This window comes from Felis catus, chromosome B4 (genome assembly GCF_018350175.1).
Source record: "Felis catus isolate Fca126 chromosome B4, F.catus_Fca126_mat1.0, whole genome shotgun sequence".
Taxonomy (NCBI): Eukaryota; Metazoa; Chordata; class Mammalia; order Carnivora; family Felidae; genus Felis; species Felis catus.
In genome coordinates this window covers 13,981,061-14,003,926 of record NC_058374.1, presented here as the reverse complement: position 1 = coordinate 14,003,926, position 22,866 = coordinate 13,981,061, and the positions used below count along the sequence as shown (strand labels likewise).

At 42.9% G+C, this 22,866-nt stretch overlaps 2 protein-coding genes and 1 long non-coding RNA gene across 3 annotated transcripts in view; 1 reads left to right on the top strand and 2 right to left on the bottom strand.

Moving 5' to 3' along the window:
* LOC123386446 overlaps positions 1-6,963 on the bottom strand; it is a 49,184-nt gene extending 42,221 nt beyond the window's left edge. Inside the window, exons 1-2 of the long non-coding RNA XR_006600313.1 lie at positions 6,642-6,963; positions 1,208-1,315 (exon numbers count right to left, since the gene is read on the bottom strand). This is a non-coding gene — a long non-coding RNA (uncharacterized LOC123386446). The remainder of the gene's footprint in view (positions 1-1,207; positions 1,316-6,641) is intronic.
* The window catches only part of LOC123386800, a 109,748-nt gene extending 98,711 nt beyond the window's left edge, over positions 1-11,037 (bottom strand). Inside the window, exons 1-3 of the mRNA XM_045062599.1 lie at positions 11,025-11,037; positions 9,974-10,310; positions 9,398-9,505 (exon numbers count right to left, since the gene is read on the bottom strand). Of these exons, the coding sequence (XP_044918534.1) occupies positions 9,398-9,505; positions 9,974-10,310; positions 11,025-11,037 (458 nt within the window). The remainder of the gene's footprint in view (positions 1-9,397; positions 9,506-9,973; positions 10,311-11,024) is intronic.
* The window catches only part of FAM107B (family with sequence similarity 107 member B), a 165,767-nt gene continuing 153,115 nt past the window's right edge, over positions 10,215-22,866 (top strand). The window contains exon 1 of the mRNA XM_023256382.2: positions 10,215-10,348. The gene's annotated coding sequence lies outside the window, so the exon portion shown is untranslated. The remainder of the gene's footprint in view (positions 10,349-22,866) is intronic.

Here is a 22,866-nt window from a genome sequence, read left to right as displayed (position 1 = left end):
TGTCCTGTGGGGTGGCTGAAACTATGCAGGCATGGGCCTGGGGTTCTGGGGCACTCCTCACAAGGGGCACCCTAGCAAGGCAGCTGAATTTGAAGCAGATGTCAAACAAGATGTTTTAGGGTGCTCTGTACTGAGGGTACCCTAGCAAGTTGTCTAAAGCCAAAGTAGGGTGGTCCTGGAGAGTTCTTGGGTGCTTTGCACCTGTCACATTGGTGCAAAAGCTGGGGTTGTAGTGGGAGCTAACCAGGGGTGTCCCTGTGTATATACTGCCCTGGTATACCCACAGGGTATACTGCCCTGTGGCTGTCTTGGTGGGACAATTGGGGCTGGCGTGGGCTAGGACTCCAGGGTTTACTGAAATGGCAGGCTGATTATGGTACTGGTCTGTGCTTTCACGGTGGAGGGGGAGTATAAACTGTCCCCATTAGTCCCTCCCACCTAGAGAGCAAGGGAGCCCAAAAAATGTAGTGGGGAGAGGACAGAATGAATCTGAAAACAAATGGGCAAATGACTTGTGTGGTTTTTCCAAAGCAAATTATTGACACTTTTGTATCTTTCATCCTCCACAAGATACTTAGTTAATGGAAATATTATGAATTTCTTTTAGATTCTCAAGAGGAAAAAAAATGCGTCATTGAAGGCAAAGTATTATTATATTGTATCAGGACATTTACAAACACATTTCTAATTTTCTCTAAAAATATTTATCTCTTCCCTGAGGACAGTCGAACAAAGTAGGTCAGGATTCTCATTTTAGAGCCAAGAAACCATGGCCAAAAGAGACTATGTCCCTGGCTAAACTGAGGCCTAAGGCCCACGCCTGAGCATGTGTCACTGGGGCAGGCTTTGTCCAGTGAACCTCAAATCAGAGGGCCAGGGATCCTGCTTTGATGCACCATCTGATAGTGAAGGCTCCTCCCCTCCTATCACTAGTGAAGTGCCATGGGATGGGAGGTGATGGGACGTGCACTGGACCCTGTGAAGACCTGAACTCTGATCTTAGTTCTGCACAAACAAGTATGATTTCAGGAATGTTGCTTCATTTTTTTTTTTTTTTTTGAGTTTGTTTCCTCATCTGTAGAACTAGGAATGAAAATTTCAATTCTTCCCACTTTTCAAGTTGTTGATCAACAACTGTAATGGCCGCATAAAATAGGGATGTGCACACAAACCAAAGTTGGAATTATTACTGATGTAATTCACCTACCTCAAAAATCCAAACCAACGTCACAAAAAGCCGTACTGTTTTTCCATGTCCCACATCACTGATTTCATAAAAGCCAGGTAGGTTATAAACAGGAATGCACTTCGTTTACTGAGGGGAGGATGGAGAACCAAAATTAGGCCTAAATTTACCAATGAATGCTCGTCTCACTAGGGGAGTTTTGATGTCAGGATGGTTGATGACTTTGTGCCACTCACTAAATCATGCTGTTATTGACTCTGCTGTGAGGTTGGAGATTCAAACATATTTTGGCAAAAGACCTGCCAAGAACTAAAAACTAAAACATGACCTTCACTAGCTGAAAAGTTTCCTCCAAATCCACACACCCATATGCCAGAGGGCTTTTTTTATGGGCTCTAGGCAGAATCCACATCATCATTCAGAAATGATAGAGCAAAGCACTGCACTTGCTTAGCTGCTGATTAGTGAGGCCATCCAGAGGGGGTTTTGCTGTTTTTCTGAGTTCTGGTTTGGGATGTAGCCAGGACATCAGAATAAACCACATCCTTTCTATTTTACTCAAAGGCATTACAATATTAATAATAGTAACTGTAATTTATTGGTCACCGACACTGTGCAAGTCACCTTAAATGGTTTATTCTCAACTCACTAAAACCAAGTACAGTGGTATCATATGCATTTTAGAGGGGAGAAAACTGAAGAGAGGTTAATTTGCTTGAGGAGGGGCCAAGATTCAAGCCCATGACCATCTGACATCAGCACCTGTGTTCTTTCCACCTCATGAACCACTGCCTGGCAAAACTATGAGTCATTTCATTACCATTAATCCTTTCTAGCTCCCTTTCCCTGGGACAGACTTAGTGACTCACTTCTAGCAAGCAGAATGTGATGGAAGGATTGGTATGTTACTTCTGAAAGGCACTGCAACTTCCTACTTGCTCTCTCTCTTGGATTATTTGTTCCGGGGCAAGCCAGCTGCCATGTCACGAGGACACTCAAGAAGCTCTATACACATGACCAGGGACAGCCTGCCAACAGCCAGCGACAAGCTGCCCTATGAGGGAGCCATCTTGGGAGTGACCCTGCAGTCCAGTCAAGCCCTATGTGACTGCAGGCCTAGCCAACATCTTGCTTGACCACAAGCTCAGGACAGACCCCAAGCCAGAACCACTCAGCTAACTACTGGGTGACCCACAAACACTGTGTGGGATAATAAACGTTTATTGTTGTTTTCAGCCACTACATTTGGGGGTAACTAATTACATAGTGATAGGTAACTAAAACAGCCCTGAATTGATCTTTTTCTTTTACTTTTCTATCCTACTGAACTTTCTGTTTCATTTCCTGGGAGATACCTTTGATTTTTATCTTCTGGCCTCTTTTAATTTCACTGTCATATTTGTAATTTCTAAAGGTTCTTTCTTGAGCTCTGATTATTTCCTTTCTGCATATCATCTGTTGTTTTAAAGATCTTCTCCTTTCTCTCTGAAGATGTTAATGACTTTAAAAATTTTCCCCCCTACTCTTTGTATTATCTCTGATTCTTCTGAGTTCCCCATCTTTTTTTGTTTGTTTGTTTCTCTCTCATGTTGTAAGTTCTCAAGTGAGCTTTGCTGAGCCTTGATTGTCCATTCATAGTTACAAGAAAGTAGTAAAAAGGAGGTCAGAAACTCTTTTTGTGAGATCTGGAGTTTGCCACTTAGTGATTTCACTACAGGATAATGGGTGGACCACCAGCTTTGTATCATAAACACGCCAACAACAATAATCAATGTTCCCTTCCCTGGGTTAGGTCTCTGAAGAAGGGTCCTCCAACCTCCTGCCTAAGGGTAACTTGGCTATATGGTAAATGTAGTGGTTTGAAAATTTAACACAGCACTACACAGATGAGCCAAGAAATGTCATTTATTTTCCATCATTGATGTAATCTGGCCTCCAACACTATTGTAGGAAGAAAATGAAAATTCTGTTTTTTCTGGATTAAGTAATTCCATTCAGGTCAGTTTCTTTGAATGAATGTTCAGTTTCCAAGTTTCCTCCCTGAGTTTGAGTCTGGACTTCTGGTAGGACAGGTGGGGTTGTGGTTTAAGGCTTTGGATCCATATTGCCCTCTAAGGAAGATTAGTGGGTTTGATTTGTCCTGGGCCTGATGTCTGTTGAGCTGTAACAGTCTCTTATGACCTCTGGAGCCATTATGTGGCTCCTACTACTGGATTTCCTGGTACCAGCCATTTGAATCTTATGTTAAAGTCCCAGCACATTGTCACCTCTGTGTCCTGAGCCAAGAACACTAGCCTACCAATCCTCTGTGCCCACATTAAGGCACATAGACACTTGTAAAGTCTCTGGGCTAACAGACTGAAGGAGTCCAGGAATATGTCCTTGGGGTACCCCAACAGCCCCCTCCTACCACCAGTGCTGAGATGGCAGCTCTCCAGCCCCATCTGGGACATGACTGAATAAGAACCTTCTCCCAAATGCTTGCAGGAGCCCCTAAGCTAGACAACCATGAACCCTGATGTTCTGATTTTTCTGCTCAACTCATTTAACAAGTCTTACTCCAGAATTCCGATGCAAAATAAGGAAAACAGAATACCCACATCTGCCTATCCCCAACCCCCCCTTCCCAAGTTCCCTATTCTCTTTCCCTCTCCTCCAGAAATGTCAAGTGATTTGCATTATTTTTTCCTGCTCCAAGACTTTCCTGTCACAAAGTCCTCCAGCTCTAGGTAGCATTCCCTCCCTCCTCTCCTTGGGGCCATAAAGGTGATGGTTACAGGTAAAGTTTTTGAGAAGGAGTCCCCTGCAAAATATTTTCAAAATGTTTTCTGTGTAATATTAACCACGCTGTAAAGCAGACATCCTTATAGCTAAAGTTTTGCTGACATTTATGGAATTGCAGGGCCAAGGGACATGAACCATATAGAGGCTTTTGATGCATAGTGTCATTGTTGACAGAGGGTAACATAATAGTCCATTATCCCCCATTACAACAATGTAGTTAACTTAATCTGGTTAGCCAGAAGTGACCATGGATTTGAGTGAGATTCTAACCCTGTCTGTACAGTAAGAAGCAGCAGGGTGTCCACTTCTGGGGGAGAGGCGGGAGGAGGGAAGGGCCATCCTGAGGCTCAGCAGCCAAGACCAGGGCTGCACCAGAAACCCGGTGTTTAGGAAGAGAAGTCCAAGGAGATAAGAAGCCCTAAAGGGAAAGGGGGTCACGCTGCTAGTCTTGGCCACCACTAAGGACATCTCTAGAAACTGTAGCCCAAAGCAAGTATGAATTCTGGACTCATGTTCTGAAACAAAGCCTTTCTTAAGAACTTCTGAGAAAGAATTTAGTATAAAAGCCACTTGTCATCTGAAGCTCTGACAATTTTGCTCCTTAAACCTCTTTCCAGCAATGAGTTTATAAATCATTAAGCCTCAGACTCTGTATCAATGGCCTTGGCTTCCAGTCAGTCCCCCTCCCTTCTGTGACTTCCTAAAATATCAGTAGATGTGTGTACTTATCTTAAGTGATGCTGATGGACCAGTCTGGAAAATCATGTCTTCCTGACTTGGTAACTTGGGGGATTTCTTGCTCTTTGGCAGCAAACTGTGGATTTAAGCCTAAGACTACTTTGGGGAAACCCATGTGTCAAATAAGAATAAGAATCTTTGGATTAGAGCCTAGTAATCAGTATTTTTTAAACACTCCCAAATATATATATATATGTATATATATATTAAATCAAACTTTTTGGGGGGATTAGTTTTAGGTTTATAGAAAAACTGAGTGGAAAGCAGAGAGTTCCCATACCTCCTGGCCCTTCCTCCCCCTCTCCTCACCCCCCTTTCACCCACTAATATCTTGCTTTGACATGGTACCTTTGTAACAACTGATGAGCCAAGGCTGATACATTATGCTAACTAAAGTCCATAGTTTACATTAAGGTTCACTCTTTGTGTTGTACATTTCATGAGTTTTGAAGAATGCATACTGACATGTATCCACCAAGTAGTATACAGAAGAGTTTCATTGCTCTAAAAATTCCCCGTACTTCACGTATTTCTCCCTCCTTCTTTAGAACCCCTGGAAACCACTTATCTTCTACTACCTTCAGTTTTGCCCTTTTACAAAATGTCATGTAGTAAAACGTACGGTATGTAGCCTTTTCAGGTTGGCTTCTTTCACTCAGTAATAGGCATTTAAGAGTCCTCCATGTCTTTTCATGGCTTGGTAGCTCATTTATTTTTATACTTGAGTAACATTCTGTTGTCTGGATGTGCCACAATTTGTTTATCCATTCACCTATTGAAAGACCTCTTGGTTGCTTCCAAGTGTTAGCAATTATAAATAAAACTATTATAAACATTCATGTACAGGTTTCTATATGGACATGTTTCCAACTCATTTGTATAAATGTTGAGCACTGCAATTGCTGGGTAATGTGGTAGGAGTTTGTCTAGTTTCGTAAGAAACTGCCCAACTGTCTTTCAAAATGGCTGCAACATGTTACATTCCCACAAGTGATGAATGAGAGTTTCTGTTGCTCCCAATCCCTGCCAGCATTTGATGTTGTCAGTGTTCTGGATTTTGGCCATTCTAATAAGTGTGTAGTGGTACTGAATTGTTTTAATTTGCAATTCCCTGATGAAATATGTTCCATGTGCTCATTTGCCTTCTGGATATCTTCTTTGGAAAGGTTTCCATTCAGATAGTTAGATCTTTAGCCTATTTTTAAATGGGGTTGTTTGTTTTCTTATTGTTGAGCTTTAAGAGTACTTTTATCCAGAGTATATTCTGGATACCAGTCCTTCTTCAGAGGTGTGTTTTGTAAATATTTTCTCCCAGGCTATTGCTTGTCTTTTCATTCTACTAGCAGTGGCTTTTGCAACCAGTTACGTTTTAATTAAGTCCAACTTACCCATATTTGTCTTCAAACATACTGCCAGGGTTGAGATCTGATGCCTAAAGAAAAGAGTAAATGTGGCCTGGCTGCCTCTTTGCAGAAGAGGCTGTTTCCACGGGAAATTCAGTTCCATAGATTCTGAAATTGGTGGGAATCAATCTGGGTTCAAACTTCCTAAGGTGGAGAGACTGGGGAGTCATAAAAAGGTATGGCACGATGGGAAATGGAAGGGAGAATGCGACAGAGTGTTTCAGCTGGAAGGTTTTTCAGCAATTCCAGGGGCTGAAGGCCCTGCCATTCCTAGCCATTAACATGTGCTGTGTCTTCCACAGCCTGGTCTGAATTTGTATTTTTTTTTTTTCCTTATAAGTTTGCCATCTCCTCCACAAGATGGGATTCATTGAGATACTCTTGAAGTTTTAAAAAATCCAAAATGTATTGGTATCTCATTATTATGGTAAAGTGAGGGTAGGAAGCCATGTTTAAGGACAGAAAGAATAAAGTGATTTTAAGAGAATGAAAAATGAAAAAGAAAACAAATATGGGGGCCTCCTACTTACTGCAGTAATGTAGCTCCTTAATCTATCCCAGATGCCACAGCTCACAGAAGGGAGGAGAGTATGTCCTGGGAGACCGGACTTCCCCCAGTTGCAAGAGCAGCCCGTGGAGATCACAGCCGTGAGAACAGAGCCTTTTCCTCTGCGGTACTGGGCTCACCTCTCTTCAATCTCAGGGACACTCTGATGGCGATCGTTGTTCTTTTTATCCTGGTTCCAAGTAGAGAGCTCCTGGAAGTCACCTGGAGGCACAAATTCTCTGAGCTGCTGCATGTGATGAGCACCTGACCCAGAGGTCCGGTCTCTGTATCCTTGAGAAGAATCTCACTGTGGCAACAATGAAGGGAAGTAGATGAGAGAGAGGTAGCTATGACAGCTTACGAACTCACATACGGAGTGGCTGTGACAGAATCGGAGCTAGAATGTGTAAAATTATTTTTTTTTACTCTTTTATTGTGGTTAAATATAGCTAACTTAAATCCTACCATTTACACCACTCTTTTAAGAATTTTTTCATTTATTTGTTTAATTATGAGAGAGAGGGAGAGAGACAGTGTGTGCTCACATGCAAGCAGGAGAGGAGCAGAGGAGAAGGAGGAAGAGAATCTTAAGTAGGCTCCATGTTTAGCATAGAGCCTGATGCAGGGCTCTATCTCATGATCCATGAGATCATGAGCTGAGCCAAAATTAAGAGTCAGATGCTTAACCGACTGAGCCACCCAGGGGCCCCTAAACCACTCTATGTGTATAGTTCAATGGCGTTAAGTGCATTCACACTGTTTTGTAACCATAACCAACATCCACCTCCAGAGTCTCTTCTGGAACTGAAACTCATTACCCATTAAACACTAACTCCCTGTTTCCCCTTCCCCCTCAGTCCCTAGCAACCACCATTCTGCTTTCTATGAATTTGACTATTTTAGGTACCTCATATAAGAGGAATCATGCAGTATTTGTCCTTTTGTGTCTGGCTCATTTCACTTGGCATAATGTCTTCAAAGTTCATCCATGTCGTATCATGTCAGAATTTCATTCCTTTTTAAGGCTGAATAATATTCCATCGCATGTATATATCACATTTTGTTTATTCACTTCTCCATCAATGGACATATTTGGCTATTGTGGCAAGACTGCTATGAACATGGGTGTACAAATGTCTGTTGGAGTCCCTGCTTTCGATTCTTTTATGTATAAACCTAGGAGAATTGCTGAGGAATGTAACACTTCTACATTTGATTTTTTGAGGACCAACCATATTTTTTTCCATGGTGACTGCACCATTTTACATTCCCGCCAGCAATGTACAAATGTTCAATTTCTTTACATCCAAATCAACACTTGTTGTTCTTTTTTTGATAACAGTGATCATAGTGAGTGTGAAGTGGTATCTCATTGTGGTTTGATTTGCATTTCTCTAATCATTTATGATGCTGAGCGTCTTTTCATGTGTTTATTGGACATTTGTATATCTTTTGGGGAGAAATATCTACTCAAGGTCTTTGTCCATTTTTGAACTGGGTTATTAGTTTTTGGTTTTGTTGTTGAGTTGTAGGTGTTCCATATACATTAAGTTCTGATGAGATACATGATTTGCGAATATTTTCTCCCATTCAATGGGCTGTACTGTTTTGATTTCACTTCAGATACGTCCAGTTTAATTTTTAACCACCCAACTGGGCCAGGTGTCCCCCGTATTTTTTCCTGGTTTTGTCAGGGACTTATCTCTAGGGACCCACTTTCCTGAAGATGGGCTATAACTTCTCAACATTTTTAGAGGAAAGACTAGAAAACCATTTGTTAGCAGGTTCTTCTATGACTTCGAACACCTTGTTAGCTATCCATTCAAACCTGTTACTTTGTTTGGATGATTCATTTATTGTACTTATTTTGCCCAGCAATTTACTGAAAACTTTACTACTAGTCTTTTATAATATTTACAAATTTAGAGAAAATAAAGTGATTAGATTTCTCTTTCTAAGCCTTAATATCTCTCAAATCCTGATTTTGGGAGATGGATTTCGTTCAACCACTTAACATTCTTTGAGGATCTATGACAGAAGGTTGGTCACATATGGGTTAGACATGGACACACATACATGTTTATATATATTAAATGTACATATAATATTGTGTACATACATAAACAAACCATGTATTTTTTTGTTCCTTAAGAACAAATGCGCTTTTTGTGAGACCGGTGGTCATTAATTATTTTTTTTTAAGTTTATTTATTTTGAGATGGAAGGAGAGAGCAGCATGAGCAGGACTGGGGCAGAGAGAGAGAGGGAGAGAGAGACTCCGAAGCAGGCTCTGCGCTGTCCGCACATGGAGCCCCAAACGGGGCTCAAACTCACCAATCATGGGCCAAAATCAAGAGTCAGATGCTTAGCCCACTGAGCCACCCAGGTGTCCCTCTTGCATTTACTTACCAGTGTATTCTCTATTCTTCATTTGAAAAGAAGAATTAGAAGAGTTTTTATTTCTGACAATTTTTTTTTTTCATGGACCTCTTAGAGTCGGCTTTAATGGTATGACAGTTTTAAATTCTGTTTCGTTTGCTAAGAGGTACGTTTGAGTGTGCTTACCTACTTCCTTACACCTTTTCGGCCCTCCCTCATTAATGTGAGTCTCCAAACACCGCCAGAGGGACAAGTCTGCAATGGGCTAGTGTTACTGAAGGTCACCGCTATGGCACCACACAATTCCCTCTTCTCTCACACATTGTGTTAGGAATAATAGTAATTTAAGAAATTCCTTGCCTGGGATCAGCCATGCCGTTAGGTCTCCCCTTCCTGACGCGTAGCCCGAGCTGATGGACTGGAAGGCTTTTGCTGTCTTCTTTTTCTCTGTTCCCACATTCGCTGATCCTGGGAGAGTCCGAAAATACGAAAATACGAAAATACGATTGGGCTGTCCTTACCACTTACAATGGAGGGCTTGGCCTGGCCCCAGGGTTTTTAAAAACAAGTCTGTTAGAGTCGACAGAGATTAACGAGATGTCAGGAACCATGAGGTTAAACTAAGACATTAAAGAATTTTTTTTTTTAATTTTTAAAGGTTTTTTTAATTCTTTTTTTAATGTTTATTTTTGAGAGCGAGACACAAAGTACGAGTGGGGAAGGGGCAGAGAGAGAGAGAGGGAGACACAGAATCCGAAGCAGGCTCCAGGCTCTGAGGGGTCAGCACAGAGCCCCGGGGGGGTGGGGGGGGGGCTCCAACCCACGAACTGTGAGATCACAACCTGAGGCGACGTCGTGGGACGCTTAACGACTGAGCCACCCAGGTGTCCCAAGAATGTTTTAATACCACTCAGATGAGATGAATTCAGTGCTTACCTCCAGAAGAAATGAGCAGCAGAGGTCACTTTTCCAGGACAAGTATGACTGGGTCCCACTTCCGGTTCCAGCCTGGCAAGGACACGAGGCGCTCGCTGCTTTACAGCGTGCGGAGAGGCCACGTCAGGGGGGAGGGGAGATGTGGGTGCGGGTACGTACGAAAGCGCGTGCGCGCGCGTGCGCGTGCGCGTGCATAGGCGCCTGCGCCGCACGCGTGTGTCACCGTCCGATGGGCTCCTGACCCCCAGGTGAAGGTTATTAGTGAGCACGGCTAAATTTTTGTGCCAGCTCCCAGCGCCATTTGTTTCCGGCCTGCTTGTAGCATCCAAGGGACCGGCTGGGCCGAGAGTTCATCCAGGGCTGGTGCGATTTCAGGTAACTTCTGCTGTCAGAGCTGCCAGTGGCAAGTGGAGGTTATTTAGTCTGTTTCGACATCTGGGAAGGAGAGTGTCATTGCTGTTTATGGCAGAAAATGGATGCCCTGGGAGCTGCAGCAGATTGTGCTTCATGGATCCAGGTCAGGATACAGAGATAGGCCCAGGCTGGGTTTTTTTTGTTTTGTTTTGTTTTGTTTTTTTTAGCTGCCACCCCCTTCTTCACCCTCATTTTTATTGTCATTTTAGAATCAGGACGTTCATCTTTTTATTGGATCTCGTCTGATGTCGGCACCAATTACTCTCCCTACGTTAAATTCTCTGCAGACACTGAAATGCCCCCAAGGCTTCCATATGGAAGTAAGCCATCCAGTCAATTTTTCTGGAGTTCTGAAAGTTACAAGTCAGGGAGCCAGGCTCCTTTATCTCGCAAGGTGCCCTGGGGGATGCCAGGCTTAATGGCCATTCATTGTGATGGTGCTTCCCTCCAGCTTCATAACTTGCCCAAAGAAATGGCTCACCTTCAAAGAATAGCCTTTCCACTGGGGATTATTTCTTGACTCTGTTGATTTTTCTCCTAGATTTTGCATGACCTCATTTAGTTAGCCCCTGCATCACAGTGGTCATTACTGCCTTTTTTTTTTTTTAATGGACTCTTCCCTGTCCTCCCCGCTTACAGGCTTTCCCCATGTTAACCCAGTCTGCACACAGTTTGCAGACTAATCTTCAGGATGGGCGATGTTTTTGTTCCAAAGTGGGCTTCCCAGAAGCCTTGAGAATTAAATCAAAAGCCTTAGGAGGTGCTCATGCTTAGGAGGTACAAAAGCCTTAGGAGGTACAAATGGCCTGTGAGTAGAACCCATGTCTTACTATTCTCGTCACACACCATACTTTCCCTGCTTTTCCTCATGTTGTCCCTTGACCCGACAACCTACCCACCCTCCCTGATCACAGTATGCCGGGTATCCATGCTTCAACGCAAACCTATTTCTGTCACCAAGATTTTCCTAATCTCCCCCCAAATTACGGTTGTATCCTTTTCCAAACCTCCACAGCATGTGTTCATGCCACTTTTGCAGTGGTCACATCTGCTTTGTATTAGAGTTATTTGCATTTATGACTTAGCCTCAAAGAGGGCAGGGCAATGCTTTCTAATCTGTAATTCCCTGAAAGCTGGCGTACTAGTTTATACACGGTATACAGGAGCATATAGCCAGGCTATAGTGAGATAAACCCCAGAGTGGAAAGCAGACAGATCTGGAGTTGAGTATTAGCTCTACGATCTTGGTCAATCACATAATAACCTTTTTGAGCCCTAGCATGTCCAAGTGGTAAGTGAGTATGATAGTGTTTTCCTCCAAGGGCTGTTTCACAGCTCATGTGAGATAACGTATGTGAACTATCTTTTATAATTGTTAAGTATGATAGACGTGTGAGTGTAAGCGGTAACTTTTTGGTGAATAGTTTCCAATATTCTCCAATAGCCCTCCAGGTATTGCATTTTAGTTCCACCTACACTTGACATTATCCCTTCTTTCTCCTTTTACTCAAATAACTCGTTCAATTGGGAGTTTGATTGCTAAATTAGAAAGACACAGGGAACTGCCCACAGTGGGTTTCTGCCTCTCTCTTGGCAAATCCACCATGATCGAAGTTGGCTTAGGAGTATTACTATAGGAATGATTTGTTTTTATGGATTTTAAAAATACTGTGAACATTATTATTATTATTATTTAAATGTTTATTTCTTTTGAGAGAGTGAATGCATATGCATAAGCATGCGTGAGTGGGGGAGGGGCAGAGAGAGAGAGAGAGAGAGAGAGAGAGAGAGAGAGAGAATAAGCAGGCTCCATGCTCAGCGCAGAGCCCAATGTGGGGTTGATCTCACAACTCTGAGATTATGACCTGAGCCGAAATCAAGAGTCAGATGCTTAACCAACTGAGCCACCCAGGTGCCCCACTATGGACACTATTTTTAATCTTGGTATTTGTGTTTCAAGACCACAAGTTGAACTGGGACTGGGCCAATGTGTGGCAATTGGCCCCATGGCGATAAAGGCACAAAACCGTAGAAATAGTCTGGATGAAAGTACATTGAGATGGATGTCACAAACTCTATGCTCAAACAGTAGTTGCTCACACTGAAGCCCACAGGCAACCATTTTGCAGAAGGATGATCTAGCTTTCAAGGACACCCTTATATGTTACCCTAGAAGTAGAGGCATTGGAAAGTGGCTATTTTTATTTGCCCCTCCTCCGTTCCTCTAAAGCTGTCATAAGAGGGAGAAAAACAGATTCTGTAACACAGTACTTTATAAATTTTTGGCACACAAATTTGAATTTGGCCTATGATTAATTGTTGTGCAGGCATCGCAGACTTTCCAATTCCACAAATGCAAACCCCTGTGTTATTTAAAAAACCCAGGACTCTTGCCCTGGAAATGATTCCAGATTCCAGCCATGGCAAATCTTAAGGAACTTCCCGGTGTCATTTCTGGGACTGAGGTGGGCTTGGAGGAGGCAGGGTTGGGGGTCTAGGATGAGGACAAGGAGGAAAGGAGAAGTTACAAGAAGATGAAGGAGCAGAGGGACCAGGGGAGCCTTTTCTAGTTTGTCCATTAAGTGGCTGAGGTATTATATCCTTTCTGTCTCTACCCTCAGTAGAGGCCTAAGGATGGGATCAGCTCCCTTTCTAGGCTTTGGGCCAAATACCATGCACATTGGTGGCTTATTTTTTCGTTGTACCTCCCCACCCCCTGTATCCCTCTAAATTGATAATTTATCAGACATTATCTGAATAAAATTGCTAGGACTTGTTGAGGACTGGGGATTGGAGACATAGCTGACTTGAGGCAAGAGCAAACAAGACAGAGAGGAGCAGACTGTGACAGTCTTCAGGGACACTGAAGAAACAAATCACTGGATCCAGTCATGGTGCCCCTGGTTACACCTGACAGGCCCTTGGGATTGGGGTCCCCCCATCCCACCCTTCTCTGTGAAATCTGCTCATGAAGTGGCAAGTACAATCCCCATTCAGAACCCGCTGCTGAATCCAGGACGGTCACCTTTCTGATGTTTGTTAATAGGGCACTGGGGCCACTAGATATTTTCTTCTGGCAAATGCAACAAACAGACAAAGTGTGATTAGTAGTTAGAATTCCACTTGATAAAAGACTTGAGTCACCAGGCCATCAGCTCTCTATCATTTGGTTTACCTTGGCTGGGTTGAGTTGCTAGACTTCTTCAAAACAATAGAAATCTTTGGGGAAAACTGACTAGATCATTGTGATTTTTGGATGGCTCTTCATAGCCCCGGTGTGCTAAATGATCTCTCCAGGTTGTTTCTGGCTCCAGGATGTATAACTTTATGAACGATTTCTGCTTGTTATTGTTCATAAAAGTCACTGGCCACATGTTTTCTTCTCATTTGGCACATAAAGGATCAGAGAGGTTAATTGAATAACCTAGGCACACGCAGCAAGACAGCACTTATTCCGAAGCTAGACCTGGGGTATTTGAAGCTCAGGATCCCACTGCCTCACTTTCTTTTATCAATCACTTATATATAGCAAAAATAGAGTGATAATTTATCATCTAAAACAACACTTCTGAGAAGGAAAGAAGACAGCATTAATAATCATTCTGGGACAATGGGCATAAACCGTGGTATATGGGTACTTAAACCATGGTATATGGGTACTTAAAGGGAAGGGAAGGTAGGCTTTTATAAGAGCATCAACAGGTCTTAAATTTGAATTCTTCAAAATTTATGGATTACTTTAAATTTATAAGCGTTTGTATTACTTGCCACTCATAAGAATCCTCTTGTGTGATTAGATTGGTTGTCCTGTACCCAAAGGAAGCAGAGAGCAAAGCTGCTCAGTCTTAGCCCCAGTGTAGCTAATCACAGGTAGGACAGCCTTAAATTTCTTTTTAAAAAATTTTTTAATGTTTATTTTTGAGAGAGAGGGAGAGAGAATGAGTGGGGGAGGGGCAGAGAGAGAAGGAGAGAGAGAATCCCAAGCAGGCTTTATGCTGCCAGCATAGAGCCTGATGCGGGGCTCAGACTCATAAACCATGAGATCATGACCTGAGCCGAAGTAGAGTTGGACGTTCAAGTGACTGAGCCACCCAGGCGCCCCAGGACAGCCTTAAGTTTCAAATGTGTCCCTTAGATACCCTCCCATTGACATGCTAAACTCTACTACCTCCTGAAACTAATAATTATTAGATAGTTCAAAGGGAGCCATAGACTCCACGGAAACAAATCTTGGTGTGCCGCTGGAGTACAGCTTGTTTTGTTTGCCCCTTGACCTTCTTTCTGATCTCAGAGCAGATTGTTAGCTGAGGTCTCTTTCTCCCATGCAGAATCAAAAGGAAATTCCTGTAAGGTTGGTTTCCCAGCCCATTTCTCACTGTGCAGATATAATAACAGAGAGTAAGCCAAAATTGCAGGATAGCCCTTTGCCTTCAAAGCTGTAATTGTCTCTTATTCACCAAATACCCTCTGGTCTTGGCCGTGAGTGGTCTATTCCTGGAAGAGACGTAGAATAAAGAGGAATGGGTCTTGGATATAGACTTGAATCTGAATCCAGATGCTAACTAGTACTGCTCACTGCTTAATGTTTTAAGCCTCAGCTTTCTGCAAAATGAGAAAAACCATGCCTGGTTTATAGGGGTTTCCTTGAAGAATAGATTCAATATTGTATGTGAAGCTTCTGCTGTCTGGCTCATGGTGAGACTTCATTTTCACCACTGCTTTGACCCCAAAGCAACAGACTTACCTCCTAGCAGGTGAGGTTACCCATAGTGTAACCTGAAAAATGTACATCTGGTACTTGATCATATCTCAGACTTTCTCCACTTGCTTTTTTTCTTTTATTGACTTGAACTGTAGAGAACTAAGCTATGCTTGAGTATAAACACTAAGAGAACTGATTCATCATACTCATCTTCCCCTTGCCCATGGCTATTGAGATCATATTTAATGAACTCCAAATTAAAATACATAATCTGACCATAACAAAAAATGTTGTAACTGACACTCTGATAAAATCCAGAAAGTGTGGTTTCCTTATCCATTGTATTTTTCCCATAGTTGGTCATCAATAAATGGCTGTGCAATAAATGACTAAATCAGACACTATCACTACTGTCACTGGCATATATGTACACACACACACACACACACGTTTATATAGTTTTTGCATCCTTCCCTCCCTGATATATTTGCTATTTGCTCTATCAGTCAAGATCCCAACAGGAAACAGATGGCCCTCCAATTAGAATAATTCAAGGAGAGCTTAATAAAGCAACTTTTGTTAGGTGTGGGTGGGATGAAGAGGAACCGCAAGGGATACTAGTCTCAGGGCAAGAGCTGTTACTGCTCCTAAACCCAAAGGGATGAGGGTGGAGAGGAAGCCGCAACAGGAACTTAGAAAAAAAGAACATTTCCTAGAGAAGACTGTCTTGATGGGAGAGCGGAATAAGAGCCTTGACCTCACCATCCTCCCTCAGGCCTCCTGCACCTTGTTCCCCAGGACTGCAGTGGGGGGCCAGAGGGCAAGGGAACCTGTGATTTATCCTCACAGATAAATGGGAGGCAGAGAACAATGGGACCCATGGAAGACATAGGGTACATAGGCTGTCTCTGAGATATAAGGTATAAATACACTTTAAAAACTTTAGAAAGAAATTGAAAGCAAAAAATATCAGAGGTGTTTTTTTTTTTTCTTTCTCAAAGTGGTTCCCTACCTGGAAAACCACCCCTTCCCACGTGGTGTCATCTCCCCTGAGAAGTTGTCCTTCTCTCCCCTCTTGTCACATGCAGACTCCTGAGTCCCTTCCTCTTTACCCTCCCTAGTGCTTCTCCTGTTCTAATGATTGGTTTCCTGCTCTAGGGAGTCCTTGAAGGTCAGGGCCATGCATTGGTCCCTCTTGTCTCTTCCACACTGAATCCACTGACAGGCACAGAGTGGGTGCTCAAATCACTGCTTGTTGAATGACTCAGTTTCCCATGAAATTAAAAATGCTTGCCATTCGACTATAGTACTTCTTCCCTGGTTTTCTAGATTAAAGCCCACTATTGACCCCTTCCCCAGGAAGCACATTTCTTCTCCCTTAGAAGAGTAGGCAAGGCTCATTGAGAGCGCTGGGGCAGCGGTCCATCTGGAGCACGTCTGCAGCGGCTGTGGGAAGCGTCCGCCAGCAGGAAGGTGGGTGGAGGGGCGCCCCGACTGTGGAGGAACATCTGGAAGAAGGGAACTCTGGTTATTAATTCCTTGTAAAGGAACTTTGGGCATCGCTTAAGTTAACACTCAAGTTCCCAGTAACTCCTCTGTCTGGAAGCTCTGACAAAAGAGATGCTGAAATAGACAACATGGTTCCCAATATGAAGGTCAGAGGCAGGGGCAGGGGGCATGGAAGGCTTAGCAACCGAAGGATTTCGTTACCAGGTCATTCCTTATTGTGTTGTCCACTCTGGGTAGGTTGTGTGCATGTTTGTATGTGTACTTGTTTGTGTACGTACATGCATGCATGTGTCAGTACATGTATATGTGTTTATGTGTATATGTTTATATATGTGTGTTTGTGTGTGTATGTATGTGTGTGTTTGTGTTTATATTTGTCCATGTATGTGTGTTTGAGTAGTATGTGTATGTGTGTTTATGTGTGTGTTTGTGTACGTGTGTACATGTGCATTTGTGTGTTTATGTTTATGTGTATGTATGTGTATTTAAGTGTGCATGTATGTGTGTTTGTGTATTTAAGTATGTGTATATGTGTGTGTGTTTCAATTGTGTGCATATGTGTGCATTTGTGTGGATATACTTGTGTATTTGTATTTGTGTATGTGTGTGTTTATGTGTTTGTCTATGTGTGTGTTTGTGTGTATTTATGTTTGAGTGTGCATGTGTATGACCTTGACCGTTATGGTCTTGGAGTGGGTCTATCAGGTTCTATCCACAAGTAAGAATTGGGCAGAGAAGCATTTATAGGCAGAAAAGGGAATGAAAAGGGAAGAAAAGAACTCTGAGCAGCACTTTTCATTATAATCTGCCCTACCCCCAACCTGTTCCTTCTGCTGAGTTTTCTGTGCATTCCAAGCAGACCTGCAATTGTCTATATGGTGAGGTTAGCCCACAAAATATAAATATTTGCTGAGTGATCATTGTGTGCAAGGTGACAGAATTCTATCCATTTGTGTTGATTTTGTATATACACGGAAGTGTCTGGGCTTTAATGAAGCAAAAAGATAACTGACCTTCATAATTCTCTTTCCAAATAAGAATGTTGAGCCTTCTGTTATGTAAAAAAGCTTGGGATGCTTTTTGCAATCACTCCCTTATTTGATCTGGAAGCATTGCCCTGGCCTGGAGAAGGGCTGCATTCCTGTCCATTTTGTTAAGGAGGAAGTGAAGGCCAGGGCCGTGTGAACCTCGTCAACTTCACACAATTCTGTGAGACTGGCAGGTGGCTGTCATTTCCCACCAGATGTCATTGTCTTTCTACAATGACATTAATGAGGACGCGTGGAAGAAAAAATTTTTTTCCCAAAAATTCTCTTATTGGGACCACAGCCGGAAAGATGAGAGGTATATATTGACCCAGGGAAATCCTTAGTCCTCTCTGGCTTTGCTAGGCCTTTTTTGAGCATAAAGCTTCTGTGAGGGAAACTGAAAAGCCATGAGTTCCAAAACACTATTGTAATTAAAAGAGCTGGTGCAATTATATTTAAAAATGATGTTGCTTTAAGATGTGTGCTTAGTCAGGACCCTGCATAGTGCTGGAGCCCAGGAGAAGGCAGGACAGCAGGTCGGCTTTCTCCTTCCTCCCTCTCTTCCGTTCCTTAGTTGACATCAAGCAACCCCCAATTTAGCCTTTTTTTCGCCAGGATGAATCTAGACAAAATTTTAAGTTCACTTGGGCAATTTATAAATAGTACTCTCTGTTGATTCAAGCTTCAGGAAAAGCAGTTGGGTGTCGGACATTGAGCCTAAATTTCCTTACCACCAGCTTCAGTTTCAGCTAGGACTAGAAAAATTTAGGTTTCCCAAAAAAAGTCCACCATCAAATTTTCAGTTATTCTGGAAGGTTCTACAGGAAATCAAAAGAGCTGTTGGGTGTCACTACCTAGGGGTGTGACCTCTACACAAACATAATTCCAGCTTCCATAAATGTCTCAGCTTAGAATAAGTTCTGCAAGTAAGGCTGATCAGGACATGAAACCCAGGGCTGAGAAGTCACCTCTAGAATTCTTGTGATAGCTCTAAGAACATGTTCACACTGCTTCAGTGTGGGTCTCTGCTTCAGTGTGGGTCAACCAGCACCGTTGCCCCCTCTCTGCTTTTGGGTCCCCCTCCTATAATCTGATCCCTCTGCCTAAACTCTGAGGGATGGATGGGAGCTCTGGAAAACTCTAGTGGTTAGTGAACAGTGTCTGGCCTTGCCTTTCTTTACAGTTGTGACTGTGGAGCCCAAATTCCTCAAATGGAAAATGGGGGTGTGAGATAGTAAGAAATATATATGTACACACACACACACACACACACACACACACACACACACACACACACGTGTGTATGATATTGTTCTCTGCCCCGGTTTTTCACAGAGCTCCTAAGTACCTTGGAATTTCCTGGCTGATAGGAGCACCTTTTGTTCTAATGAGACAACACTAGCTGAGGTCCTGGATGGGGACTGCTCACCAGAAAGACCAATCCATGATTAGGAGCTTGGAAATTTCAGCTTCCCGCTCCCTTCCCCTCCACCCCTGCTGCCAACCAATTCTCCAGAAAGAGGAGAGGGGCTGGAAATGGAGTTAATAATTGATCATGTCTACATGATGAAGCCTTCATAAAAATCCCCAAAGTACAGGTTTGGGAAATCTTATAGGTTGGTGAATACATCTACCTGCTGGGAGGGTGGTGCACCCCAGCCCCATGGAGACAGAAGTTCCTGCACTCAGGACCCTTTCAGACCTTGCCCTATGTACCTCTTTGGTTGTTCATGTATATCCTTTAAAATATCCTTTGTAATAAATCAGCAGTAGTAAGTAAACTGTTTTCCTGGGTTCTGGGATCTCTAGCAAATTACCAAGCCCAAGGAGGGAGTTGTGGGAACCTCCAATTTGTAACCAAGTTGAACAGAATTTGTAGGTAACACAGAGACCTACTATTGATTGGAGTTTCAAGTGGGACCAACCTTGGGGCGGGGGAGGGTCTGAGCCCTTAACCTGGGGGGTCTGTGCTAACTCTGGTTAGTGTCGAAGTGGACTGTGAATACCGAGCTGGTGTCAGAGAATTGTTCAGTGTGGGACAAAACCCACACATCTGGGTCAGAAGTGTAAGTATGAGCAGAGGAAACAGTACATTTTCCCTAGACAGGGAGATAATGCTGTGCCCAGCACACCAAGTTTTTGAAGGAGTCAAATAAAACCATGTATTGGACAGCTCTTTATAAATTGAGAGGTACTAGGCAGATATGAGATATTGCTAATTTTGTGAACCAGTATGGAGAAGAATAAAAACTAGTGCCCTGATTTCCAACATAAATCCTGCTTCTCTCATTCACAGCGTATGTAGGAAATCCTTTTGGTACGTGATCTCTCAAACTTACATCTTCTCCCAGGATTATTTGGCAGTGTGCCTCCTAGTGCTTGAAGCCACATGATAGACGCATAGCTTCCTGGAGTTTCAGTTTTACAGAAAGGAAGGAAGGAAGGAAGGAAGGAAGGAAGGAAGGAAGGAAGGAAGGAAGGAAGGAAGGAAGGAAGGAAGGAAGGAAGGAAGAAAGAATATTTTGGAAAATTTTTTTCTTAAAAAAACATTCATTTATTTATTCATTTATTCATTCAACAAGTGTTTCTGGAGTAGAACTAGATGCTGTAAGTAGCTGAAGAGTTTTATGATTCTCCTGTCACTCATTCAAGAACTGTAATACAAATCTCTACGCAGGATGTATAATAACCCTCAGTAATTTAGGGTGTTAGTCTGCTCACGCAACTACCATGCACTGGGTGGCTTAAACAATGATCGTGTAGTTTTCACAGTTCTAGAGACTGGAAAGTCCAAGATCAAGGCACCAGCAGATTTAGGGTCTGGTGAGAGTTTGCTTCCTGGTTCATTGATGGCCTTCTCCTGACTATGTCCTGACAGGTGGAAAAGGCAAGGGAACTCCCTGGGGTCCCTTTTATAAGGGCACTCATCTCCTCTAACGGTTCCACCTTCATGACCTGATCACCCCCAAAGGCCTCCCCTCCAAATACCATCCCCTTGCGTGTTAGGATTTCCACATCTGAATTTGAGGGGGGCACAAACATTCAGTCTATAGCAACATGTACAGGCAACCAGATTTTACTCCTTCCATTTGCCAGGAGTCTGACAGTTTATTTTAATTTGAATATTTTTGCACTCATTTTGCAGCTTTAAATTTTGGACCAGTGTGCTGAATTACAGTTGTAGAGACTGTGTCAAACTTCCCTCTGCTCCTGGTTCTGAAATTTCCACCATGTGACAAATGTAGTATCGGTTCTGTGGTTTTCTTGGCCTGGGGCTCTCTAGACCTTGAAACAGACAATGGCCTGTCTTTGAAATGGCCCTCCTTAACTGTGAGGAACAATTGTTCATTCCTTTGCAAAGTTCTTCCTTATCCAAAATTCTCTTCAGTTGGTCCTTTCACAAGTATAGCTAGGTGATAACTAGCTGTTGCCACTTAAGATGGAATTTTCTAAAAATAACACCATCAAGGAGCAGACTTTAAAGGTAGTATGATACTGCTGAGAGACCTGGGCCTCTGCCCCAGGTAGATGGTGTGAATTCTTGTCCCCATTTAAAACATGCACCGTTAGACAAAGTCCTCAACCTGCCAGGGCCCCTTCTGTATAATGGGGGCACAAATATCAACATTGCAGTTCCCCTGACGATGCTTTCCAATCTTGTCTATAGAAGTAACCCCAAGTCAGTGACCCTGCATCCAAACTTCTTTGACATTTCATGATCATCCTAAACATTTATGTCTGTTCTACACACCCTTCTGCAATGTCATCAGATTTGTTTGGGAAGGAATGTTTTCCTTCCCAAATATTTTTAAAATATCTATTTATTTTGAAGGGGGGAGAGGGAAAGAGAAAGAGAATTGCAAGCAGACTCCACAGCATCAGTGCAGAGCCCAGCATGGGGCTTGATCCCATGAACTGTGAGATCATGACCTGAGCTGAAACCAAGAGTCGTGCACTTACCCAGCTAAGCCACCCAGGTGCCCCTTTCCTTCCCAAATCTTTGAGTGTAATGGTACTCTAGAGAGAGGTTTGCATACCTCTGGTGTATTATAGCTTACTTCCATGATGTACTTCTATTTTAGAAGCGTGGCTGATGATACTGAGGGTTGAAAATGTTCAGCAGGTATACATCAGGAAGAACATGTTGGCTATTCCAATATCAAAATACCATTGTGTTGACTGATAAATAACTGTTCTCCAATCCCTAAGTGGCATCCATGTTCCACATCACCCCTTTTCCTGGACCTCTAAACTCTGCAAGTCCAGGAACTAAAGGGCTAAGTAAGGCCTCTCCCTCTGGGACCTCCAGGACCCTCCCCATTCTGGTCAGCTGGTGGCTAATCCATACTGTTAAATGTTTTAAATATTGTCTCATGTTACATGTAACATATATGAAGCTCCTGGCACATGGTAGGCATTTTTAGTCCTGTGGCTTTGGAGAATTCAGCCTACTTGGGAGTATATATTTTCAACAGCAATGTGACCAGTATCCTTCCTCCCCTACCTCAGGACACAGCCTTCCTTCCCTTAGGGAACTGTGCCTTTCTGTTTTCTGAGGTTCTAGTGAGGCTTGCAATCACAGTACCTCTCCCTCCAGCAGCTCTTGGAAGGGGCAATAGTATGGGTCTGGAAAATCATAGTCCCCATTCCCTGATAGGCGTGTGCTGTGACTATGTGAATCAAGATAGACCAGTCACAGTCTTCCCCTAGAACTCTGAATGTGAGCGCAGGGACTAAAATACTCCTTGTCCCCCTTTGAAGCATGAGCTGAAAGGATGTAGCTCCAGAGCTCCTGGTGGTCTTGACTGTGCAGTGAAGAGGGGCCTGAGAAGTGACACATAGAAACAGACAAATGGAGAGACAGAAAAAGAGAGAGCTTGGATGATATTATCTGAGTTCTGGGCCAAACTTCCATCCTTTACAATAGTGACTCTCACACTTGGGTGTGTATTAGCATCACCAGGAGAGCTAATCAAATATACTCATAATGATGAAAAAATAAAATGATAAAAAAAAGACAACCTATTGAATGGGAGAAGATACTTGCAAATGACATAACTGATAAAGGGTTAGTATCCAAAATCTATTAAGACCTGATACAACTCAACACCCAAAAAACAAATGATCCAATTAAAAAATGGACAGAATATATGAACAGACATTTCTCCAAAGAAGACACCCAGATGGGCAATAGACACATGAAAAGGTGCTCAACATCACTCATCATCAGAGGAATGCAA